Source organism: Salvelinus alpinus, chromosome 4, assembly GCF_045679555.1.
Source record: "Salvelinus alpinus chromosome 4, SLU_Salpinus.1, whole genome shotgun sequence".
Taxonomy (NCBI): domain Eukaryota; kingdom Metazoa; phylum Chordata; class Actinopteri; order Salmoniformes; family Salmonidae; genus Salvelinus; species Salvelinus alpinus.
The window spans coordinates 6,422,912-6,442,804 of NC_092089.1; the positions used below are offsets into that span (position 1 = coordinate 6,422,912).

Sequence of the window (19,893 nt, forward strand, 5' to 3'; positions counted from 1 at the left end):
AAGCCACAGAGGTACCAGTCAGCATTGGGGAGGCAGCCTAAGCCACAGAGGTACAGTCAGCATTGGGGAGGCAGCCTAAGCCACAGAGGTACAGTCAGCATTGGGGAGGCAGCCTAAACCAGAGGTACAGTCAGCATTGGGGAGGCAGCCTAAGCCACAGAGGTACCAGTCAGCATTGGGGATGCAGCCTAAGCCACAGAGGTACAGTCAGCATTGGGGAGGCAACCTAAGCCACAGAGGTACAGTCAGCATTGGGGAGGCAACCTAAGCCACAGAGGTACCAGTCAGCATTGGGGATGCAGCCTAAGCCACAGAGGTACAGTCAGCATTGGGGAGGCAGCCTAAGCCACAGAGGTACCAGTCAGCATTGGGGAGGCAGCCTAAGCCACAGAGGTACAGTCAGCATTGGGGAGGCAGCCTAAGCCACAGAGGTACCAGTCAGCATTGGGGAGGCAGCCTAAGCCACAGAGGTACAGTCAGCATTGGGGAGGCAGCCTAAGCCACAGAGGTACAGTCAGCATTGGGGAGGCAGCCTAAGCCACAGAGGTACCAGTCAGCATTGGGGAGGCAGCCTAAGCCACAGAGGTACCAGTCAGCATTGGGGAGGCAGCCTAAGCCACAGAGGTACAGTCAGCATTGGGGAGGCAGCCTAAGCCACAGAGGTACAGTCAGCATTGGGGAGGCAGCCTAAACCAGAGGTACAGTCAGCATTGGGGAGGCAGCCTAAGCCACAGAGGTACCAGTCAGCATTGGGGATGCAGCCTAAGCCACAGAGGTACAGTCAGCATTGGGGAGGCAACCTAAGCCACAGAGGTACAGTCAGCATTGGGGAGGCAGCCTAAACCACAGAGGTACAGTCAGCATTGGGGAGGCAGCCTAAGCCACAGAGGTACAGTCAGCATTGGGGATCCTGGAGTTCCTCTAGTAGAATAGAACAGATGAAACGTCTCCTCCCACATGGTCGATGAGATTACATTCTAAAGATGATCGGGGAACTAACTCTCCATTGGTCCACAGCTAAAGCTCCTGATCGTCTGGTTGGTCGTAGAAATAACAGTCTTGGTTGTTGGTACAGAGGTGATGGAGGAAGAGGCAGGTTTGAGTCGGGTTCTATCTCAGTTCATCGTCACGTTCTTCACAGCCATATTGGAGGTGAAGGTCCGAGGTTCCCACCTCCCCCCCACCCCACCCGGACTCGGGCCTTCGATGTGAAGGAATCAAGGAAGGATGGAATTGAGAAAAGAGGAGGTAAAGTAACGAAAGGCATCTTATTGGTTTAGACACAGGGTCAGCTGGGGGTCAGATGATGACTGTCTCCGTGTGATAGGCTGAGTAGGAGAATGAGGTGTGTTTGTGGGCGGAGCCGGATGAGGGCTGGTTGATAGGGGTGGAGGAAGAGGAGGAGGTGGAGGAGGAAGAGGTGGAGCAACTAGCCCAGCGTGACGGTGGGCGGCGGTTGGCTGGACAGGCCGGACGAGAGAAATTCTTCTGGACTGATGAGGAGCTGGAAGACACTTTACACTCCTGAGGGAAGAGACAGAGAGACAGAGACACAGAGAGAGAGAAAGAGAGGGGGAGAGACAGAGAGCAATAGAGAGGGAGAGAGAGGGGGAGAGACAGGGAGAGACAGGGAGAGAGAGAGAGGGAGAGAGAGCGGGGGAGAGGGGAGAGACAGAGAGAGAGAGAGCGAGAGAGAGGGGGAGAGGGAGAGAGAGAGAGAGAGACAGAGCGAGAGAGAGACAGAAGGGGAGAGACAAAAAGAGAGAGGGGGAGAGAGACAGAGAAAGAGAGAGAGACAGAGCGGGGGAGAGGGGGGGGAGAGACAGAAGGGGAGAGACAAAAAGAGAGAGAAGGGGGAGAGAGAACGAGAGAGGGGGAGAGTGAGAGAGAGAATTAACAAACATTCCAATTCCTCACTCCAATCAGTCATAAGAACATTATTCCTCACAGGAACAGCAGGCTACATTTCTCCAGGTTCATCTGCAGCCCATCGACTCCATTTCCCTTCAGAATAACATTTGAGTTGGAATACTTTCCATATGATCTCCTACCTTCGTCCTCTGTAGCCCTCTTGAGCACCTACTCTACTTCTTGGCTAGTGTCAGTCTGTTGGATAGAGACGGCATACTGAGAAAGTGATACTTCAAAAATAAATAAGCATTATGTAACCTTTATTTAACTAGGGCAAGTCAGTTAAGAACAAATTCTTATTTATAATGACGGCCTACACCGGTCGAACCCGGACCGACGCTGGGGCCAATTGTGCGCCGCCCTACGTGACTCCCAATCACGGCCGGGTTGTGATACAGCCTGGATTTCGAACCAGGATCTGTAGTGACACCTCTAGCACTGAGATGCAGTGCCTTAGACCGCTGAACCAGGGTCTGTAGTGACACCTCTAGCACTGAGATGCAGTGTCTTAGACCGCTGAACCAGGATCTGTAGTGACACCTCTAGCACTGAGATGCAGTGTCTTAGACCGCTGAACCAGGATCTGTAGTGACACCTCTAGCACTGAGATGCAGTGCCTTAGACCGCTGAACCAGGGTCTGTAGTGACTCCTCTAGCACTGAGATGCAGTGCCTTAGACCGCTGAACCAGGGTCTGTAGTGACACCTCTAGCACTGAGATGCAGTGTCTTAGACCGCTGAACCAGGGTCTGTAGTGACTCCTCTAGCACTGAGATGCAGTGTCTTAGACCGCTGAACCAGGGTCTGTAGTGACACCTCTAGCACTGAGATGCAGTGCCTTAGACCGCTGAACCAGGGTCTGTAGTGACACCTCTAGCACTGAGATGCAGTGCCTTAGACCGCTGAACCAGGGTCTGTAGTGACTCCTCTAGCACTGAGATGCAGTGCCTTAGACCGCTGAACCAGGGTCTGTAGTGACTCCTCTAGCACTGAGATGCAGTGCCTTAGACCGCTGAACCAGGGTCTGTAGTGACACCTCTAGCACTGAGATGCAGTGTCTTAGACCGCTGAACCAGGATCTGTAGTGACACCTCTAGCACTGAGATGCAGTGCCTTAGACCGCTGAACCAGGGTCTGTAGTGACACCTCTAGCACTGAGATGCAGTGTCTTAGACCGCTGAACCAGGGTCTGTAGTGACACCTCTAGCACTGAGATGCAGTGTCTTAGACCGCTGAACCAGGGTCTGTAGTGACTCCTCTAGCACTGAGATGCAGTGTCTTAGACCGCTGAACCAGGGTCTGTAGTGACACCTCTAGCACTGAGATGCAGTGTCTTAGACCGCTGAACCAGGGTCTGTAGTGACACCTCTAGCACTGAGATGCAGTGTCTTAGACCGCTGCGCCACTCCGGGAGACCAGCATTTAATGTGTCTTTGAAAGACCTTTTCCCAGATGTTCGCAGGGAGATCACACACATGGTCAACACTGCGCATGTCGATTCAAGTGTAAATGACCTTCAAAAGTCTGTTATAGTGCACCGCACTATAGTGCACCTTGTATCGAATCCCGGCCTAAGATAGTTAACCTTTAAGTGCAGGGGGCTAAATCAGGGTGACAGAGTGTTTCTGGGTCGTCTAAAAACAAATCTACTTTGAAACAAAAGTATCCACCTCACACACACGGTTATGGATTTAACAAAAGTGTAACGATCGTTGCGGGCTGAAGGAGAGGAGGACCAAGGTGCAGCGTGGTAAGTGGTCATATTTTTAAATAAAATTCAAAAACACTTGACAAACAAACAACAAAAACGACAAACGAACAGTCCTGAAAGGTGAAACTAAACAGGAAACAGGAAACAACCACCCACAAACAAGAGTGGGAAAAACAAGCTACCTAAATATGGTTCCCAATCAGAGACAACGATAGACAGCTGCCTCTGATTGGGAACCACACCAGGCCAAACAACATAGAAACAGAAAACCTAGACCTACAACATAGAATACCCAGACATAGAATAAACCACCCACATCACAGCCCTGACCAAACTAAAAATAGAAACATACAAAGCAATCTACGGTCAGGACGTGACAGAAAGAAGACGCCTGTACCGTGTCCGTTTGCATCCCAATATTACACTTTATAAAATTCAATTCAATTTAAAGTTGCTTTATAGGCATGACGTAACAATGTACATATTGTCAAAGCTTACTTTGGATATTTACAATAATAAGATAATAATAATCAATATTGTCACACGGGACAACAGTAAACAACAATAACCAAGGGTCAAAATAACCACACATTCAACAATAGCAATAAGTATAGAGGACATGTGCAGGTTGATTGGTCTGTCAGACACGGTCCCTCATCGTATGGCAGGCAGCAATGTAGTTTATACATCACAGAAGACTGAAATATAACTAAACTGTTTGACATAGAAACACCAGATTTTCATCGGGTTTTTTGAAATAATGTTTATGAAATTATGAAAAATATGAATACCATTCAACCCATGAGGCTTTTGGTCTTTGACTGCAGGACAGCGCCTCATACAGCCCTAAAGCTAATCTGTCCTCGATCAAGATGACATGAACAAATATTCCAGTCAGAGCGATGACCGTCTCATTCCGAGCTTCTAGTTCCACTGCATTCTCATTCCGAGCTTCTAGTTCCACTGCATTCTCATTCCGAGCTTCTAGTTCCACTGCATTCTCATTCCGAGCTTCTAGTTCCACTGCATTCTCATTCCGAGCTTCTAGTTCCACTGCATTCTCATTCCGAGCTTCGTTCCAAGCTTCTAGTTCCACTGCATTCTCTCTCTCTCTCGCTCTCTCTCTCTCTCTCTCTCTCTCTCTCTCTCTCTCTCTCTCTCTCTCTCTCTCTCTCTCTCTCTCTCTCTCTCTCTCTCTCTCTCTCTCTCTCTCTCTCTCTCTCTCTCTCTCTCTCTCTCTCTCTCTCTCTCTCTCTCTCTCTCTCTCTCTCTCTCTCTCTCTCTCTCTCTCTCTCTCTCTCTCTCTCTCTCTCTCTCTCTCTCTCTCTCTCTCTCTCTCTCTCTCTCTCTCTCTCTCTCTCTCTCTCTCTCTCTCTCTCTCTCTCTCTCTCTCTCTCTCTCTCTCTCTCTCTCTCTTGATAATCACTGATTGACTCTCACGCTTTCAGAAACATTTGCATGACATTAAAGCAGTTTAGTCTAAAAGGAGGTTTCATTCTTGTGGTCTGGGGGGGGGGGGCTCAGAGGCAGCTGGCTGACTAGAGATATTTCTGTAATTACACAACACACAGCATAGGACCAGAAACCTACCGCTTCCAACTGAGAGTGAGGGTGAGGGAGAGGGGGTGCCAGAGAGAGAGGAGGGGGTGAGAGAGGGGAGGGGGGGGGAGAGGGGGGGTGAGGGAGAGGGGGTGCCAGAGAGAGAGGAGGGGGTGAGAGAGGGGAGGGGGCGAGAGAGAGAGAGAGGAGAGAGAGAGAGGGGAGGAGCGAAAGAGGGGGTGAGAGAGAGAGAGGGGGGCGAGAGAGAGAGAGAGGGGGGGGTGAGAGTGAGCGAGCGAGCGAGAGAGAGACTTAAGATGAAAGGGTTGGATTTGGGAGGTTAGAGTAGAGTCTCTTCCTGCCAAGTTAACTTCTTGGTTCCTTTGTTACAAGGCTGTTAAAAGTGAAATGGGCCACATTGCAGTTAACCAGGAGGCTTTGGCCTCTTTCTTTCTGCACATAGCAGAAATAAACACCATTCCCAGTGGTGTTGTCCTCAGCCTCGGACAATCAGGAAGGATTTCACAACGGAATGTGTGTGAGGTCCCCTTTTTACTTTGTCTGTCCCAAATAGAACCCTGGAGTGTACTACCTTCAACCAGGACCCATAGGAACTAGGGGACCACTACTACCTTCAACCAGGACCCATAGGAACTAGGGGACCACTAATGTAACCTTGGAGTGTACTACCTTCAACCAGGACCCATAGGAACTAGGGGACCACTAATGTAACCTTGGAGTGTACTACCTTCAACCAGGACCCATAGGGACTAGGGGACCACTAATGGAACCTTGGAGTGTACTACCTTCAACCAGGACCCATAGGAACTAGGGGACCACTAATGGAACCTTGGAGTGTACTACCTTCAACCAGGCCCCATAGGAACTAGGGGACCACTAATGTAACCTTGGAGTGTTCTACCTTCAACCAGGACCCATAGGAACTAGGGGACCACTAATGGAACCTTGGAGTGTACTACCTTCAACCAGGACCCATAGGAACTAGGGGACCACTAATGTAACCTTGGAGTGTACGACCTTCAACCAGGACCCATAGGGACTAGGGGACCACAAATGGAACCTTGGAGTGTACGACCTTCAACCAGGACCCATAGGAACTAGGGGACCACTAATGTAACCTTGGAGTGTACGACCTTCAACCAGGACCCATAGGAACTAGGGGACCACTAATGGAACCTTGGAGTGTACTACCTTCAACCAGGACCCATAGGAACTAGGGGACAATTCTGGAATGCCACGTAAATTTGTTAGAGAGCCTGAAGTAGTTTGATCAACAAGTCAAACTATGCCACAGAATGAACACAATGGGGTGTGTGTGTGTGTGTGTGTGTGTGTATTCATGCGTTTGCGTACTCGCCTGCATGGTTAGCCTCGTCTCTCTGAGGGAGCTGGTCAGCTGGCTGTGGTGAGAGTGTGTGTGGGAGGAGCGTCCAGAGGCAGGGCCTGGCTGATCCCAGTTATCCTTGTCCATCATCTCCGCCAGAAGATCCATGAGTTCCTCTTCCTGTCTGGGGCTAGGACCAGGGCTGAGACTGGGGCTGAAGCAAGGGTTAGGACTGGGGCTGAGACTGGGGCTGAAGCCAGGGTTAGTACTGGGGCTGGGTCCAGGGTTAGGACTGGGGCTGAAGCCAGGGTTAGGACTGGGGCTGAGACTGGGGCTGAAGCAAGGGTTAGGACTGGGGCTGAAGCCAGGGTTAGGAATGGGGCTGAAGCAAGGGTTAGGACTGGGGCTGAGACTGGGGCTGAAGCCAGGGTTAGGACTGGGGCTGAGACTGGGGCTGAAGCAAGGGTTAGGACTGGGTCTGGGGCTGAGACTGGGCCTGAAGCCAGGGTTAGGGTTAGGACTGGGCCTGAAGTCAGGGTTAGGGTTAGGACTGGGGCTGAAGCCAGGGTTAGGGTTAGGGCTGGACTCAGCGGGTTGGGTATGGTTCTGGTACCGCTGGCTCCAGGCAGTGTTCTCATAGCTCTTCAGGATCCTCTCCACAGCGCCGTAATTAGACCTGGACTCAGACGGACGCAAAGCAGCCAGGGTCAGGGGCTTCCAGGGCTGGTCGCTCATTACACCTGGCACACGGAGTCCTGGCCCCACAGATCCAGGTTTAGGGGTGTCCTGCGTTGTGGTTGGACGACCCCCAGGTTGCCCAACCTGCCTTGGCCTAGGGTTTGTAGGAGGCTGGGGCGCTGGCCATGACTTAACTGAATGAGGCCTCTCTCCTTGGGCCTTGTTGTCCCTCTTAGGACTGGCGCTCACCTCTGGTCCTGGAGCTGGATGTGTAGCCTGGGCAGGCTGCTTGTGTTCACCAGAGATGGACCTGTGCAGTGTGGGCTTAGATAGGCTGTTGGGGGGTCCAGCTTTGTGTTTGACCTCAGGGCAGCGTGTTGCCGGGTTAGAAGGCATGTTCCTAAACGTAACTTCTGGGCGTTGGGGTGAAAGGTCAGAGGTGGCAGGGGGGTCAAAGGTCCTGACGGTGACCCCTGGATGAGGGTCAGATGGGGGCAGGGCCTGGCTCAGTTTGATCCCTGAACTCAGCTTCTGAGCTGTGATGTCACAGATCACCTTCTTCTGTCTGACCTCTGTGGTGTGCCATGGCGGGAGGTCAAAGTTCGTCTCCCTGGTGACCCCGTGCGTGACCTCGCCACATACCGTCGTACCGTCTGGTATGCCCCCCTTAGAGACACACGCTGATGTAAAACTGTCCTCCACCTCATCGTCCTCCATCCCTCGACCCATCTCAGCCTGGAAGAGAGTCCTGTTAAACTCAGCAGTGGCCTGTTCCAGCATCTTATTCCTACTGTGGCCTGGAGGGTTGGAGCCTGGAGGGTTGGAGCCTGGAAGGTTGGAGCCTGGAGGGTTGGATCCTGGAAGGTTGGAGCCTGGAGGGTTGGAGCCTGGAGGGTTGGAGCCTGGAGGGTTGGCGCCTGGAGGGTTGGCGCCTGGAGGGTTGGAGCCTGGAAGGTTGGAGCCTGGAGGGTTGGAGCCTGGAGGGTTGGAGCCTGGAGGGGGTAACTCTAAGATAAGGTCAAGAAAGGTGTGTGAAACTGCTAGGTCTTTGTTTCCAGGTTGTATATGACTCTCTCTCTCGGGGCTTCTAGGGTTCTCCACGGGCCTGTAGTCGTGCATCAAGTCTCTCCCAGCAGCACTCACTATGTTGACTTCAGACAGGCTCTTCTGGACAGGCACGTAGGTGGACGACTTGCTGCTGCCGAAGCGGCTCCCGTCGCAGGACCAGCGGTTGTGGCAGCAGCCCACGTTGCAGTGGGAGTTAGCGGGAACAGCGCAGGTGGTAAACCCCGCCTCCGTCAGAACTTTGCCCTCGTTCTCCTGCAGCATCGCCTCGAACTTCCTCACTATCGATGGGCTGCTGCTGCACTTCCTGTCTAACAGGAGACAGGGGCTGTGGCACTTCCTGCCTGAGCCACTGAGGGATTCTGGGACATGTAGTTGTAGTTCAGGGGAGGGGCTGGCGAGGTACCACGATGTTGTCCGAGGAGGGATAGGAGGAGGAACCAGCAGAGGGGGGAGCGGAGGTGCTTCTCTCTCCCTCTCAGGAGGCTTGGATGTGGGGTCCTTGAGGTGACTGGGGCCCCTGGTGGGGTCCTTCCTGATGGACAGCCAGTTCTCCTCTTCCAGGGCCCGGAGGTCAGCTACCAGCTGCGTCAGGTTGAAGACAGGATCCTCCATTCTCTCTCTGGTCGTAACATGGTCCACCTCGGGGAAATACACGGACTCGGTTCGACCCCTTAGGACAGAGGGAATCAAACACAGAAGGAAAGCAAAAAGGTCATTACATTACAAAGTACAGCAAGCATCTAAACTATTTCAAACAATCAACTCTAGGAGAGATCAAGCAGAATGGGCAAGCTCACAAAGCACAGAAAACATCCCAGGTATTTGAAACAGTGACTCCTAGGGCAGAGGACGGAACACAGAGAGAGGAAGTCCATACCGTTACAAAGCACAGAAAACATCCCAGGTATTTGAAACAGTGACTCCTAGGGCAGAGGACGGAACACAGAGAGAGGAAGTCCATACCGTTACAAAGCACAGCCAGCATCCCAGGATTCCCAGGTATGTCATATAATGATTGGTGGCTGCGAAGGCAAATGGAGCAGACCAAGCATGCCTGGTATTTGAACCAGTGGTTCGTAATGCAGCATTTAGTTCTGGATGTAGAGTTTAAAGAGCACAGCGAGTATCCCAGGTATTTAACACAGAGAAGGGGTTAGATCCAGCCAAGTGCCAGGGTGTTCCCAGCCGAGTACTGGTTAGATCCAACCAAGTGCCAGGGTGTTCCCAGCCGAGTACTGGTTAGATCCAACCAAGTGCCAGGGTGTTCCCAGCCGAGTACTGGTTAGATCCAACCAAGTGCCAGGGTGTTCCCAGCCGAGTACTGGTTAGATCCAGCCAAGTGCCAGGGTGTTCCCAGCCGAGTACTGGTTAGATCCAGCCAAGTGCCAGGGTGTTCCCAGCCGAGTACTGGTTAGATCCAGCCAAGTGCCATGGTGTTCCCAGCCGAGTACTGGTTAGATCCAGCCAAGTGCCAGGATGTTCCCAGCCGAGTACTGGTTAGATCCAGCCAAGTGCCATGGTGTTCCCAGCCGAGTACTGGTTAGATCCAGCCAAGTGCCAGGGTGTTCCCAGCCGAGTACTGGTTAGATCCAGGCAAGTGCCAGGGTGTTCCCAGCCGAGTACTGGTTAGATCCAGCCAAGTGCCATGGTATTCCCAGCCGAGTACTGGTTAGATCCAGCCAAGTGCCATGGTGTTCCCAGCCGAGTACTGGTTAGATCCAGCCAAGTGCCAGGGTGTTCCCAGCCGAGTACTGGTTAGATCCAGCCAAGTGCCATGGTGTTCCCAGCCGAGTACTGGTTAGATCCAGCCAAGTGCCATGGTGTTCCCAGCCGAGTACTGGTTAGATCCAACCAAGTGCCATGGTGTTCCCAGCCGAGTACTGGTTAGATCCAGCCAAGTGCCATGGTGTTCCCAGCCGAGTACTGGTTAGATCCAGCCAAGTGCCATGGTGTTCCCAGCCGAGTACTGGTTAGATCCAGCCAAGTGCCATGGTATTCCCAGCCGAGTACTGGTTAGATCCAGCCAAGTGCCATGGTGTTCCCAGCCGAGTACTGGTTAGATCCAGCCAAGTGCCAGGGTGTTCCCAGCCGAGTACTGGTTAGATCCAGCCAAGTGCCATGGTGTTCCCAGCCGAGTACTGGTTAGATCCAGCCATCGGTAGACAGTGACTGTATCCCAAAAGGAACCCTATTCCCTATACAGAGCCCTATGGGCCACGGTCAAAAGTAGTGCACTATACAGGAAATAGTTTGTTGATAAAGTCTTACCTCTTGTCCCCTACGGACTTCCTCCCGATCTCATCCTGGTAGCTACACAGCTCTTCACTCACACGGGCTATCTCCTTCAGGGCCTAGAGAGAGGAGGGAGGGAGGGAGGGAGGAGAGGGAGAGAGGAGAGGGAGAGAGAGAGAGGAGGGAGAAGGAGGGAGGGAGGGAGGGAGAGAGGAGGGAGGGAGAGAGAGAGAAGGAGAGAGGGAGAGGAAGAGAGAGGAGGGAGGGAGAGAGAGAGAGGAGGGAGGGCGAGAGAGAGAGGAGAGAGAAGGGGAGAGAGAGTAGAGGAGGGAGAGAGGGAGTAAAGGAGGGAGGGAGAGAGAAGGAGAGAGTAGAGGAGGGAGGGAGAGAGAAGGAGAGAGGGAGAGAGAAGGAGAGAGTAGAGGAGGGAGGGAGTAGAGGAGGGAGGGAGAGAGAGAGGAGAGAGAGAGAGAGGAGGGAGGGAGGGAGGGAGGGAGAGAGAAGAGGAGGAGGGAGTAGAGGAGGGAGGGAGAGAGAAGGAGACAGTAGAGGAGGGAGGGAGAGAGAAGAGGGAGGGAGAGAGAGAGAGGAGAGAGAGAGAGGAGAGAGAGAGGAGAGAGAGAGAGAGGAGGGAGGGAGGGAGAGAGAAGAGGAGGGAGTAGAGGAGGGAGGGAGAGAGAAGGAGACAGTAGAGGAGGGAGGGAGAGAGAGAGGAGGGAGGAGAGGAGGGAGGGAGAGAGAGAGGAGGGAGTAGAGGAGGGATGTACATTACTAAAGACAAAAATAGACTTCAGAGGGTGGAGCAATAGAGGACGGAACGCTGTGGTGACTCACGGCATTGAGGGCTGTAGTGTTCTCCTTCTTGTCACTCCATGTCCCAGAGTTCACCTCTGTGTTGTGGGCTACTCCTACGCTAGGTCCACCGTGGGAGGCGCGCTGGACATTAACCATACCCCCTTTAGAGGGAGAGTCTCTGTCAACCCCTCGCCCCATCACCCCTCGCAGGATGGTCTCCAGTTCCGCCATGTCCACTTCCTGGTTACCAACACCGTCGTCATAGTTACGGGGGATTCCTCTGTCGCCGCGGTGATCCGCCCGGTTTCTGTGGGCGGCGAAGTCGTCGTTGCCGTGACGACGGGGGTAGGAGCCGTGTTGGTTGGCGGGCTCCGATTGGCTGCTGCTGCTTTTGGGGTCGCAGGTCGAGTTGTCGCTAAGCATGCTGGATCCTGTGCTGGTGGAATGTACGCTGACTCTCAGGGTAACTTCCTCTGTAATCTCTCCGACAGGTTCTCTCATCTCCCCAGATACCTCACGCCTCACCTTCACCTCGTTGTACATCTAGGAGAGAGAGTCATATCATATCATTTATATGACGTAGAAACAACGTGGATTCAACCAGTGTGTGACCAGTGGGAAATGACGTAGAAACAACATGGATTCAACCAGTGTGTGGCCAGTGGGAAATGCTTTCACAGGTCTTGCCCATGATGCATTAGGGCAGAATCACAATGTTTCATATCTGTCGGCGTGACGTAAAGTGTTACGACAGAAATATAATCTCATTCTAGGTCTGTGAGTGTTAATAACATGTTTACGTTTTAAACTCTTCGATGTAAAGTCCTGCGTAGTTCTGGTACCGGTTTCCGACTGACATTTTCACGTATAAAATCGATCTGTGGACACCGTAGATGACAAAGACTTGCGATGGAGTGGTGGCCGTGGTTACCACGAACACAGGAGTACGTCTCTTCTGCCTGTATGAAGCTTGAATGTCCCTCCTACCATTTCATTTGGTCTTCCGACTGTCCATCAAGTCCCGACTGAACCTTATTGGCTGAGACACTAACAAAGCATATGCCTGGAATCCTTACATCGTTGTAGCACATTCAGAGATTTTAGATTTTTTTATTTAACCTTTATTTAACGAGGCAAGTCAGTTAAGAACAAATTCTTATTTTACAATGACGGCCTACCGGGGAACATTGGGTTAACTGCCTTGTTCAGGGGCAGAACGACAGATTTTTACCTTGTCAGCTCGGGGATTCGATCCAGCAACCTTTCGGTTACTAGTCCTACGGTCTAACCACTAGGCTACCTGCCGCCAGTAGCCAGTAACATAAAATAATTCATAGATTTTTAATTCACTTTCTGTTTGTCGTAGACGGACAAGATCAATATGAGATGAAAAGGCGACTTCCTAACGAGTTCAGGAAGCCGAGCGAGCGCTCTGAGACGTTGACAGCGACGGGGGGGAAGACGTTGACAGCGACGGGGGGGAGACGTCGACAGCGACGGGGGGGAGACGTCGACAGCGACGGGGGGGAGACGTCGACAGCGACGGGGGGGAGACGTCGACAGCGACGGGGGGAAGACGTCGACAGCGACGGGGGGAGACGTCGACAGCGACGGGGGGAGACGTCGACAGCGACGGGGGGAGACGTCGACAGCGACGGGGGGGAGACGTCGACAGCGACGGGGGGAAGACGTCGACAGCGACGGGGGGAAGACGTCGACAGCGACGGGGGGAAGACGTCGACAGCGACGGGGGGAAGACGTCGACAGCGACGGGGGGGAGACGTCGACAGCGACGGGGGGGAGACGTCGACAGCGACGGGGGGGAGACGTCGACAGCGACGGGGGGAGACGTCGACAGCGACGGGGGGGAGACGTCGACAGCGACGGGGGGGAGACGTCGACAGCGACGGGGGGAAGACGTCGACAGCGACGGGGGGGAGACGTCGACAGCGACGGGGGGAAGACGTCGACAGCGACGGCGGGAAGACGTCGACAGCGACGGGGGGAAGACGTCGACAGCGACGGGGGGAAGACGTCGACAGCGACGGCGGGAAGACGTCGACAGCGACGGGGGGAAGACGTCGACAGCGACGGGGGGACGACGTCGACAGCGACGGGGGGACGACGTCGACAGCGACGGGGGGACGACGTCGACAGCGACGGGGGGGAGACGTCGACAGCGACGGGGGGAGACGTCGACAGCGACGGGGGGAGACGTCGACAGCGACGGGGGGAAGACGTCGACAGCGACGGGGGGAAGACGTCGACAGCGACGGGGGGAAGACGTCGACAGCGACGGGGGGAAGACGTCGACAGCGACGGGGGGAGACGTCGACAGCGACGGGGGGGAGACGTTGACAGCGACGGGGGGGAGACGTTGACAGCGACGGGGGGGAGACGTTGACAGCGACGGGGGGGAGACGTTGACAGCGAAGGGGGGGGGAGACGTTGACAGCGAAGGGGGGGGGAGACGTTGACAGCGACGGGGGGGAGACGTTGACAGCGACGGGGGGGAGACGTTGACAGCGACGGGGGGGGGAGACGTTGACAGCGACGGGGGGGGGAGACGTTGACAGCGACGGGGGGGAAGACGTTGACAGCGACGGGGGGAGACGTTGACAGCGACGGGGGGGAGACGTTGACAGCGACGGGGGGGAGACGTTGACAGCGACGGGGGGGAGACGTTGACAGCGACGGGGGGGAGACGTTTCCATCAAGAGAGACCTTTAGAAAATTCGGCACATTTTCTCTACATCTAAACATACAAATATGTTACAGGATTTAAAATCTTATATACACTTAGTCATTTTATAAACTCCATTCTAGTATATTTTGAAAATAAATATAAGTCATTTCAAGCCTTATTCATATAAAGTTTTGTTGAATAGGAAATAGGTCGTATAAAATACTGAAAATACTGTATCATATTTGTACTGTCTACTTGAGTTTGTGTCCTCAAAAAATGACTAGACCTCAGAAATTTATAACGATTTTTTTTACCTTTCTTGGGTTACACAGCATTACTAGTTACTGTTTATTGGCCTTCTCGTGATATAATGACTTTTGGGGCTAACGTAGATCACATTTTCGATGACATTTGAGTTACAGAAGTATGGCGTACACAGCCATAGTCATAAAGGCATCGATCCCATACGTAACAGACATCTGGAACCCACTACGGTACTCAGTGAACAACACAACTCACTCCTCAGGCTACGGTACTCAGTGAACAACACAACTCACTCCTCAGGCTACGGACCCAGAGGAAAACACCTGACCACAGACTCAGAGTGCTAAACTGAACGAATGACCTTTCCCCTCCTACCACTCCGTCTGTGTGGTAGGAGGAGAACTATTGGAGAACTATTTCATAATGGATGCCTCCCTAACGTCCCTCTGTTCCCTATATAGGTCTCTCTCTGTCTCTCTGCCTCTCTGTCTCTCTGCCTCTCTGTCTCTGCCTCTCTGTCTGTCTCTCTGCCTCTGTCTGTCTCTCTGTCTCTGTCTGTCTGTCTCTCTGTCTCTCTCTGCCTCTCTGTCTCTCTGCCTCTCTGTCTCTCTGCCTCTCTGCCTCTCTGTCTCTCTGCCTCTCTGTCTCTCTGCCTCTCTGTCTCTCTGTCTCTCTGCCTCTCTGCCTCTCTGCCTCTCTGTCTCTCTGTCTCTCTGCCTCTCTGTCTCTCTGTCTCTCTTCCTCTCTGCCTCTCTGTCTCTCTGTCTCTCTGTCTCTCTGTCTCTCTGCCTCTCTGTAGTAAGGTTAGGGCTATGCTTTGGTAAACATGTCTCTCTGTAGTAAGGTTAGGACTATGCTTTGGTAAACATGTCTCTCTGACTCTCTGTTTTTCCTCTGTGTTTCTCGGGAGGCCAAATGAGAGCCACATGTTGGTTCAAAGCAGATTGTTCCTTTTGTTTTGTTCTTCTCATTAGGAAGCTAATCTCCTAGCCTCTCCTAGCCTGAGTGTGTCAGATTAGAGCCTTTTGTTCTTCTCATTAGGAAGCTAATCTCCTAGCCTCTCCTCGCCTGAGTGTGTCAGATTAGAGCCTTTTGTTCTTCTCATTAGGAAGCTAATCTCCTAGCCTCTCCTAGCCTGAGTGTGTCAGATTAGAGCCTTTTGTTCTTCTCATTAGGAAGCTAATCTCCTAGCCTCTCCTAGCCTGAGTGTGTCAGATTAGAGCCTTTTGTTCTTCTCATTAGGAAGCTAATCTCCTAGCCTCTCCTAGCCTGAGTGTGTCAGATTAGAGCCTTTTGTTCTTCTCATTAGGAAGCTAATCTCCTAGCCTCTCCTAGCCTGAGTGTGTCAGATTTGAGCCTTTTGTTCTTCTCATTAGGAAGCTAATCTCCTAGCCTCTCCTCGCCTGAGTGTGTCAGATTAGAGCCTTTTGTTCTTCTCATTAGGAAGCTAATCTCCTAGCCTCTCCTAGCCTGAGTGTATCAGATTAGAGCCTTTTGTTCTTCTCATTAGGAAGCTAATCTCCTAGCCTCTCCTCGCCTGAGTGTGTCAGATTAGAGCCTTTTGTTCTTCTCATTAGGAAGCTAATCTCCTAGCCTCTCCTAGCCTGAGTGTGTCAGATTAGAGCCTTTTGTTCTTCTCATTAGGAAGCTAATCTCCTAGCCTCTCCTAGCCTGAGTGTGTCAGATTAGAGCCTTTTGTTCTTCTCATTAGGAAGCTAATCTCCTAGCCTCTCCTCGCCTGAGTGTGTCAGATTAGAGCCTTTTGTTCTTCTCATTAGGAAGCTAATCTCCTAGCCTCTCCTAGCCTGAGTGTGTCAGATTAGAGCCTTTTGTTCTTCTCATTAGGAAGCTAATCTCCTAGCCTCTCCTAGCCTGAGTGTGTCAGATTAGAGCCTTTTGTTCTTCTCATTAGGAAGCTAATCTCCTAGCCTCTCCTAGCCTGAGTGTGTCAGATTAGAGCCTTTTGTTCTTCTCATTAGGAAGCTAATCTCCTAGCCTCTCCTAGCCTGAGTGTGTCAGATTAGAGCCTTTTGTTCTTCTCATTAGGAAGCTAATCTCCTAGCCTCTCCTCGCCTGAGTGTGTCAGATTAGAGCCTTTTGTTCTTCTCATTAGGAAGCTAATCTCCTAGCCTCTCCTAGCCTGAGTGTGTCAGATTAGAGCCTTTTGTTCTTCTCATTAGGAAGCTAATCTCCTAGCCTCTCCTAGCCTGAGTGTGTCAGATTAGAGCCTTTTGTTCTTCTCATTAGGAAGCTAATCTCCTAGCCTCTCCTAGCCTGAGTGTGTCAGATTAGAGCCTTTTGTTCTTCTCATTAGGAAGCTAATCTCCTAGCCTCTCCTAGCCTGAGTGTGTCAGATTAGAGCCTTTTGTTCTTCTCATTAGGAAGCTAATCTCCTAGCCTCTCCTAGCCTGAGTGTGTCAGATTAGAGCCTTTTGTTCTTCTCATTAGGAAGCTAATCTCCTAGCCTCTCCTAGCCTGAGTGTGTCAGATTAGAGCCTTTTGTTCTTCTCATTAGGAAGCTAATCTCCTAGCCTCTCCTAGCCTGAGTGTGTCAGATTAGAGCCTTTTGTTCTTCTCATTAGGAAGCTAATCTCCTAGCCTCTCCTAGCCTGAGTGTGTCAGATTAGAGCCTTTTGTTCTTCTCATTAGGAAGCTAATCTCCTAGCCTCTCCTAGCCTGAGTGTGTCAGATTAGAGCCTTTTGTTCTTCTCATTAGGAAGCTAATCTCCTAGCCTCTCCTAGCCCGAGTGTGTCAGATTAGAGCCTTTTGTTCTTCTCATTAGGAAGCTAATCTCCTAGCCTCTCCTAGCCTGAGTGTGTCAGATTAGAGCCTTTTGTTCTTCTCATTAGGAAGCTAATCTCCTAGCCTCTCCTAGCCTGAGTGTGTCAGATTAGAGCCTTTTGTTTTGGATGTGCCCTTTGGCTCCTCCATTCACTAGCTACCCACTACCTCCTCATCTCCTTCCCTTTCTCCACCTCTCCTCTCATCTTCTTCCCTTTCTACACCTCTCCTCATCTCCTTCCCTTTCTACGCCTCTCCTCTCTCCTCCCACCTCCCCTCCCAGCTCTCCTCTCCTCCCACCTCTCACCCATCTCACCTCCTCTCACCCATCTCACCCTCTCTCCTCTCCTCTCACCTCCTCTCACCTCCTCTCACTCATCTCACTCATCTCACCCATCACACCTCTCCTCCATCTCACCCCCTCTCACCCATCTCACCTCCTCTCCCCTCCTCTCACCTCCTCCCCCATCTCACCTCCTCTCCCCTCCATCTCCCCTCCTCTCCTCTATCTCACCTCCTCTCCTCTCACCTCCTCTCATCTCACCTCCTCTCACCCATCTCACCTCCTCTATCTTCCTCTGCATGTATCCCAGCTGGCTCTCCCACTCCTTCCTCTCCCCTCCTCTATCTTCCTCTGCATGTCTCCCAGCTGGCTCTCCCACTCCTTCCTCTCACCTCCTCTCCTCTCACCTCCTCTCACCCATCTCACCTCCTCTATCTTCCTCTGCATGTCTCCCAGCTGGCTCTCCCACTCCTTCCTCTCAGAGTTGAATCTCTCCAGCAGTTCAGACTTCTCTCGGACCCAGCCCTTCTCGCTGAGCTCCAGCCGGCAGCGCACGTCCATGGCGGCCGTGTGGGTGTCAACCAGCAGCCTCCTCTGCTGCTCTCTGTCCCCCCGCTGTAGAGTACTCTCCCTGGGCTCTGGACTCTGAGTTCTCAGCCCCACCTCAACGACAGGACCTCCTCTAGCCTCCAACTGGACAGGAAGAGAGAGATGGAGGGGGAGAGGGGGAGATGGAGAAGGGGGAGTAGAGAGAGAGGCAGGGAGGGAGAGAGGGAGATGGAGAAGGAGGAGTAGAGAGAGAGGCAAGCAGGGAGAGAGGGAGATGGAGAAGGAGGAGTAGAGAGAGAGGCAGGCAGGGAGAGAGGGAGATGGAGAAGGAGGAGTAGAGAGAGAGGCAAGCAGGGAGAGACACCAGGCAAGAGAATTAGGTGGGAGAGAATGTCAGGGAGTGTCAGGAAGAGGGGTGGAGGGAGAGAAGGACCAGAGGGAGGAGAGGAAAGGGAGAATTCAGAGAACGGACGGAAGGGATTAAAAGATCATAACTCAAAGGGGTTTATGGTCAACCTCTCCTCCCTCTGTCTCCCTCTCTCATCATCTGACAGGATATCACAGCTGCCTCTACACAGTTCCTTTCCTGTCCGTGGTCCTGTCTCCCTGTCTCTCTCTGGACCTATCTACAGCTATCTCCCTGTCTGTCTCTGGACGTATCTACAGAGTAGTTGTTGAAAAGGGGAATACATTTAAAAAAAACGTTATTTAACTAGGCCTTTATTTAACTAGGCAAGTCAGTTACGAACACATTCTTATTTACAATGACGGCCTACCGGGGATCAGTGGGTTAACTGCCTTGTTCAGGGGCAGAACGACAGATTTTTACCTTGTCAGCTCGGGGGATTCAATCTAGCAACCTTTCGGTTACTAGTCCAACGCTCTAACCACTAGAATACCCTGCCTAGTGTCCATAAATCAGACACACACATCTGCTGTTTAGGCCAATTCAGGAGATCTTGTATTTGGATACTAACACATGAAGTGATCTTTAGCTCTGTTGACTGTGAGTGGTTTGGGTTAAGAAGGGCAGCGTTAAGGGAATCAGTCCTCTCTTTCTCTGTGGTCAATATACCCCTTAGAGAAACTATGCTGGCTGTGGAGCTGGAAAGAGACCAGGACAATGCTTCTCTCTGTAGTAAGGAGACACAATGAGACCAGGACAATGCTTCTCTCTGTAAGGAGACACAGACTTGCATCCAAAATGGCATCCTATTACCTATAAAGTGAACTACTTTTGACAAGGGCCCGTGGTGGTCCCGTAGCTAAGGGCCATGAAGAACTGGTGGGCCGTAACTAAGGGCCATGAAGTTATAGAGTACTGGTGGTCCCGTAACTAAGGGCCATGACGTTATAGAGTACTGGTGGTCCTGTAACTAAGGGCCATGAAGTTATAGAGTACTGGTGGTCCCGTAACTAAGGGCCATGACATTATAGAGTACTGGTGGTCCCGTAACTAAGGGCCATGACATTATAGAGTACTGGTGGTCCCGTAACTAAGGGCCATGAAGTTATAGAGTACTGGTGGTCCTGTAACTAAGGGCCATTAAGTTATAGAGTAAAGGTGGTCCTGTAACTAAGGGCCATGAAGTTATAGAGTACTGGTGGTCCCGTAACTAAGGGCCATGAAGTTATAGAGTACTGGTGGTCCTGTAACTAAGGGTCATGAAGTACTGGTGGTCCCGTAACTAAGGGCCATGAAGTTATAGAGTACTGGTGGTCCTGTAACTAAGGGCCATGAAGTTATAGAGTACTGGTGGTCCCGTAACTAAGGGCCATGAAGTTATAGAGTACTGGTGCTCCTGTAACTAAGGGCCATGAAGTTATAGAGTACTGGTGGTCCTGTAACTAAGGGCCATGACATTATAGAGTACTGGTGGTCCCGTAACTAAGGGCCATGAAGTTATAGAGTACTGGTGGTCCCGTAACTAAGGGCCATGAAGTTATAGAGTACTGGTGGTCCCGTAGCTAAGGGCCATGAAGTTATAGAGTACTGGTGGTCCTGTAACTAAGGGCCATGAAGTTATAGAGTAAAGGTGGTCCCGTAACTA

At 52.1% G+C, this 19,893-nt stretch overlaps 1 protein-coding gene across 1 annotated transcript in view; it reads right to left on the bottom strand.

Moving 5' to 3' along the window:
• Positions 1 to 512: 512 nt before the first annotated feature.
• LOC139572807 (microtubule cross-linking factor 3-like) overlaps positions 513 to 19,893 on the bottom strand; it is a 57,999-nt gene continuing 38,618 nt past the window's right edge. The window contains exons 3-7 of the mRNA XM_071395585.1: positions 17,720 to 17,986; positions 11,318 to 11,821; positions 10,520 to 10,602; positions 6,539 to 8,921; positions 513 to 1,524 (exon numbers count right to left, since the gene is read on the bottom strand). Coding sequence (XP_071251686.1) covers positions 1,300 to 1,524; positions 6,539 to 8,921; positions 10,520 to 10,602; positions 11,318 to 11,821; positions 17,720 to 17,986 — 3,462 coding nt within the window. The 3' untranslated portion in view covers positions 513 to 1,299. The remainder of the gene's footprint in view (positions 1,525 to 6,538; positions 8,922 to 10,519; positions 10,603 to 11,317; positions 11,822 to 17,719; positions 17,987 to 19,893) is intronic.